This window comes from Emiliania huxleyi, assembly GCF_000372725.1.
Source record: "Emiliania huxleyi CCMP1516 unplaced genomic scaffold EMIHUscaffold_833, whole genome shotgun sequence".
NCBI lineage: Eukaryota > Haptophyta > Isochrysidales > Noelaerhabdaceae > Emiliania > Emiliania huxleyi.
In genome coordinates, this window is record NW_005195780.1 from 1 (window position 1) to 5,473 (window position 5,473).

Here is a 5,473-nt window from a genome sequence, read left to right on the forward strand (position 1 = left end):
ACAGCTAGGAGCTGTGAAGAGACGCTCTGCGCTGCACGCCGCACCGCTTGTTTGCAGAGGTGGGTCCCGCCTGTTCACAGCAGCGGGTGTGAAGAGGCGCCGTTCACACAGCAAGCGGTCATTACCTGCCAGAGTGCTCGCCGGACTTCAGCAGCGGCTCGAAGAACTCGTGGGACTGGTGTTGGACCTAGTATAATAAAAAGAATGAAAACAAGAATACGACGATGACGAAGAAGCTTAGCTCGTGCGACTAGTGCGTGACCTACGTGCGGAATACGCCAGCCTCGGGGCGGGAAGACGGTCTTGTGTCTTCAGAGCCCCGCGTGAGTACGAGCGAAGCAATGAACACAGCTGAACACAGCGGGAGACGGTCGAATGACTTGGAATGCAAGAGTACGGCTTCAGACTCTAGGGTGCTGGACGTGCACAACGGCGGAGCCGCACGCCAGCAGCTGGCGCAGCCGGTTCGAGTAGCCAAACCCCGGCACCGACAGCAATACCTAACCGCGGACCGACAACCCGCGTTTGCCTTGCTCCTTCTCTCGTGGCTGCCGAGCCCCGACAGCAAGACCTGGAAGCGGCACGCATAGTCGGGCGGCAGCTGGGCGCTGAAGTTGCCCCAGCCTACGGCGTGCGAGCCACCAATCAGCAGCCGGCACGTGTGAACGCTGGGCGCTGGCGTTGCCCCAGCCGACGCCGAGCCGCGCGTAGCTCCGCTTAGCGCGCTCCACGTCATGCGGGTTGACAAAGCCGCTCCTGAAGGGACAGTTCCGGGAAGGCTCGGAAGGGGAGGCTCGGCGTCGTGCGGGCTCTGACTGCCGCCAGGTAGTGAGGTGTAGAAGAGCAGTTCGATCCGTGAGTGGGCGCCCGGCGCTAGGGGAAAGACGTGAGCGCGGCCACGAGCGCCGCTCCTGCCGAAGCCGACGTCGAGGACGTGCAACAACTCTCCGTGCGTGCGGTTGAGGGGCAGCAGCGACTGGCGGCTGATGCCCGTCGAGCAGGCGCCGCCAAAGTACGCGCGCGCGTCCCTCTGCTCCCACCCCCATGCGGCGGCGGCGCGCTCGAAGCGCGGCTGCATCTGGCACCACGGCGGCGAGTGGTACGACCTGCGTGTTGAACGCGCCGAGGTCAGGGCGGGGAGGCGGCTGTCTAGGAAGTGTCTAGGAAGCGTCTAGGAAGCGTCTAGGAAGCGTCTAGAAAGTGTCTAGGAAGTGTCTAGGAAGCGTCTAGGAAGTGTCTAGGAAGCGTCTAGGAAGTGTCTAGGAAGTGTCTAGGAAGCGTCTAGGAAGTGTCTAGGAAGCGTCTAGGAAGTGTCTAGGAAGTGTCTAGGAAGTGTCTAGGAAGCGTCTAGGAAGCGTCTAGGAAGTGTCTAGGAAGTGTCTAGGAAGCGTCTAGGAAGTGTCTAGGAAGTGTCTAGGAAGTGCTGAACACACCGAGGTCAGGGCGGGAGGACGGTCTTGTGCAGAGTATGAGAGGGGTGCGATTACAGCGAACACAGATGAATGCGGTCGAGCAGCTCAACACGCGGCCTCTCGAGCGCTGGCTGGGAGACAAGAGTGCGTGTTTCCGCCTCTAGGGCCTTCCGCCCCACCCACGAGTACTCGGGCAGCGGCAGCGCCGTCGAGCCTGCGGGGGGTGAAGAGACCCGCATAAGGGCGGAGCACTTCAACGGACTTCGTACACCAGCATCGGGAAGGCGGCATTGCGCCGAGTCTTCCGTTTCACCGCGTGGAGGCGAGGGAGGCGAAGAAGGCAGTGAATACGGCCGACTGCGGCCGAATGCGGTTGAGTGCGTGTCCTCTCGAGCGATGGTTAGGAGACGAGAACTCGTCTTCCGCTTCTAGACTCCGTGCTGCCAGGTGCGGGGAGATACGGGGGGAGATATGGGGAGATCTTCCGCTTCTAGGCCGTCGAGCCGAGGGCGCTCGCCCGAGCGTGCACAAAGACTGGCAGCCGCGGGCAGTTGGCCGCCGGGCGGGTGCGCCGTCGGCCATGCAGCGTGGCGCTCGTGTTGGGCGCGTGGCAGCGGCGGCGCGAGTGCAGGACGGTCGGGTCCGAGTCGGCCGCCGCAAAGACGAGCTCGGAGTCTGGGAGAGGCTCGCCGAGGGCGCTCGCCTGTCAGGGACAGGGGCAGGGTTAGGGTTAGGGTCAGGGTCAGGGTCAGGGTCAGGGTCAGGGTCAGGGTCAGGGTCAGGGTCAGGGTCAGGGTGGGTCAGGGTCAGGGTTGGGGTTAGGGTTAGGGCTCGCCAAGCCCTCGCCTGCTGGGCCGCGAGGAGGAGGATGCGCAGCACGCTCGCTCGCTCCTTCCAGTGCTCGTAAAAGTGGATCGGCCGCACCCACAGGCTGCCGTTGACGACCCTCGCACGCCACGAGCCCGCCGCCGTGAACTGCGACGCGTTGGCCGCCCACGCCTCCGCGTAGTCGACGTCGCTACGCGAGACGCCGCCCGCATAGCTCGACAGGTAGCTGTCGACGAGCGGCTGCCAGTTGGCCGTCGGCGGCTGCGCTGGCCGTCTGTGGCCACGCATGTATCGGCCGCAGTGCTCGCTGCTCGAGCCGCTGCGCACACCGGAGCAGCGCTTGCGCTCCGTGTGTGGCTGCCACGAGCTCACGGCTGCAGTTAGAAGCATGCTGTGCGTGACGGGCTACACGCGGGGTGGATGTCCCTCCCTGGAGGCGTCAGTTCGTGCTCGCGATACCAGGGTGGCCGACCCATGCGCTGCGCGCAGCGCACCGCGCAAAAAGAATTCGCCCACTCGGTGGGGCCAACTCAAGGTGTGTGGCAGCCAGCTGGCTGTGTGTCTTGTGAGCTTGTTTGTGTCTGTGTGTTGCTCGTGCGTGTCGTCATCATCTGTCCCGGGTCCACCCATACCGCGTTGGTGTCCAGTCCGAGCCTGACTGTTGTTCATCTTTCTACATACATACATACAGTGCGAGGTTCTCGTCTGTCCGTGGGCCCGGGAGCGATGCGTCATGTATGTGTAAAATAAGGTTTGTTTCATAACACTCCCTTTGTTCTCTTCTCATAAAATCGGAGGGTCGGCCCATGGGGGGACTTCGTGAACTGAAGCGACCCAACGATTTTATGAGTGGCAGCAAAGGGAGTGGTTTCATAACATCGAAGCTTACGTAAAAAAAGAAGTTTGACTGCATCGTCACGTCTGCTTCACGCCCCTTCCCACATACACACACAACAAGAGAGACAGATGTATGTATGTAACTCTAACCGCGCCGCAGTCTGCGCTGGAATTCGGCTTAGTTGGCGTTACATTTCGCCCGAGCCATCGAGCCGCGTGGGGGCGCTGGGGCTGACGCGTGACCGGGTGACGCCGCGGCGCACCGGGGTGGACCGAGAGCTTTTCTCGAGGAGCACTTGGAGCACTTGACGAGCTTTTTTATTTTTTCGACACACTGCTGCACTCACTGCACACTGGCGTCTGGCCACACATATGCTGGGGCCTTCGGACATCTGTGGATCAGCCTTACGCACGCGCTCGATCTCTTCGCCCCGGCCTCTTCGCGGCGAGGTGAGGTAAGGTAAGGTAAACCCTCGCGTCTCCACGTCTGAACGACGACAGGACCGCACCAACAGCAACACACACGGCACTCGAAAAAGAGTGCAAAAGCGCGGCCGCTCTTCAAGAGGGCGCCCGTGGGTGATCGGTGTCAGTGCATGTGTGTAAGTGTGTGTGTGTATGTGTGTGTGTGGGGGGGGGGGGGCGCTCTCACGGCCCCGGACGACTGGCGGGAACGGCGATGGCCATCGGCGATGGCCGAGAGATGCGCGGGAAAAACGCGCGCGCTGGGGTTGACCGTTTGTGTTTCTATATACCGACAATTACTACGTTTGGGACAAGCGGTTCGGCTACACGGTGGCTCCACCGTCGGCTCGCGCTCCGGCGGCGTGACCAATGCAGAAACGGCCAAAACGCACCGTCCACTCGACCGTGCGCACTTGCCGGACACTAGCGTGATCGCGCTGCCCGCCGCCTCACTGCATGCTGTGTAAGAGCGCTCTCGCTCACATTGCCATCAGCTTGGTGACCTTGGCCTTGAGATCGGCGACTTCTGCGTCCGTGAGCTTGCGGCCGTAGACCTCCTCCTTCGTCTTCACGCTGTTGGCGACGAGCTCATCAAAGCTGAGCGCGGCCGCGGAGCTCGAAGCGCGGGCCGCGGGCGCAGCCTTGGCTGGCGCAACCTTTGTCGCGGCAGCCACGGCGGGCGCTGGCGAGTCGTCGTCGATGATGGCCTCGACGATCTGAGCGGCGACCGGCTTGACAGCGCTCTCGCGCTCCTTGTAGCCGCCTGAAATGAGCTACAAGGAACGCTTAATGAGCGCTCAGAGCTACCAAGGCGCGCTCTATACAAGGAGCGCCAAAGCCGTCGGGCATACAGTTGCAAGCGCAGGTCCCTTTGGGCTTGCAGGTGCTCTCCGCCTTCAGGCCTTCGACAGGACCCTTATCCCACGGGTTTGAGACCGCAAAGACGGGCTGCACGAGCGCGATGGAGCCGAGGAGCGAGACAGCGACTGCGTCGCGCCGCGAGTGCGATGTCGCGACCGGACCGGCCCTGCTGCCGATCGGCTCGACTTTGAGCGCGAGCAAGAGCGGCAGCAAAGTGGCGAGCATTTCGCGATGAGTGTCGTCAAAAAAGAAAAACCCGGGGGAAAAGCCGGTTTGCTGTGAAAAGATAGATGAAGTGACCTCGGATTTGCTTCAGCCTTCTCCCCAGATCGTCACAACCTCGGCCAAGGCCCTCGCTGAAGTGTGAAGTGCAGACATGTTCTTGCGAGATCGCGTAACACGGAGCACTCGCTCAAAGAGAAGGGTTGCGAACTCGGGTGCGTGTGTTGCGGCGACAGCTACGAGGTGGACGTTGAAATAAATAAAACGGACGGAAAAACACCCCCCTTGAGCACTTGAGCACTGGATAGGGTCGATTCCGCATGGTACGGGACCCCTCGATCGTCTCGCCCACCCTCACTGGTGTGATCATTGGGGGGGGGTCATAACAAACACGGTACAGGATCGAGGTGCACGCTGCCGAAGCAGTGTCGTCCCCCCTTCTATGGCTCTAGACATCTGTGGGAGCTCCACACCGCCGCCGGCGGGGCCGCCGCCGTATGGACCCGCTCGGAATAACCTGGGGGGTCCGGGACCGCCCCGCCGGAGGCGCTGGTGTACCCGGGAGGAGGAGATGGGGGAGGGGAGTTACCCCGGTACGATAGCGGACCCGCCGGCGAACCGGAAAGCCGAGGCCGGAGGGCCCCAGGGGGGGCTTGGGGTCAGTTGTCGGAGGAGGTGAGAGATGAGCTAACGCGGCCTCTGAGAGTGGAGTCGGGACGTACGGGCTCACCGGGGGAAGGCCAGTCGCAGTGGCAACCGGACCACCGCGACCTTCGACAGGGAGGGCCACGCCTCCCCGAGCCTGGAGAGGAGCCGGCGGAAGGGGGGGGCGAGCCGAGAACGATAGA

General features: G+C 62.6%; 2 protein-coding genes across 2 annotated transcripts; both read right to left on the minus strand.

Moving 5' to 3' along the window:
* Positions 1-121: 121 nt before the first annotated feature.
* EMIHUDRAFT_249850 (hypothetical protein) lies at positions 122-2,528 on the minus strand (the record flags this gene model as incomplete). Its single annotated transcript, XM_005758858.1, has 5 exons — positions 122-187; positions 423-500; positions 572-624; positions 901-1,078; positions 2,292-2,528. The coding sequence occupies 5 exons, from the start codon at positions 2,526-2,528 to the stop codon at positions 122-124; spliced, it is 612 nt and encodes a 203-aa protein (XP_005758915.1).
* A 1,279-nt stretch (positions 2,529-3,807) lies between these two features.
* EMIHUDRAFT_446503 (hypothetical protein) lies at positions 3,808-4,632 on the minus strand. Its single transcript, XM_005758859.1, has 2 exons — positions 4,376-4,632; positions 3,808-4,305 (listed from the first exon to the last, which is right to left on the minus strand). The coding sequence occupies exons 1-2, from the start codon at positions 4,626-4,628 to the stop codon at positions 4,022-4,024; spliced, it is 537 nt and encodes a 178-aa protein (XP_005758916.1). The 5' UTR covers positions 4,629-4,632; the 3' UTR covers positions 3,808-4,021.
* Between the last annotated feature and the right edge of the window lie 841 nt (positions 4,633-5,473).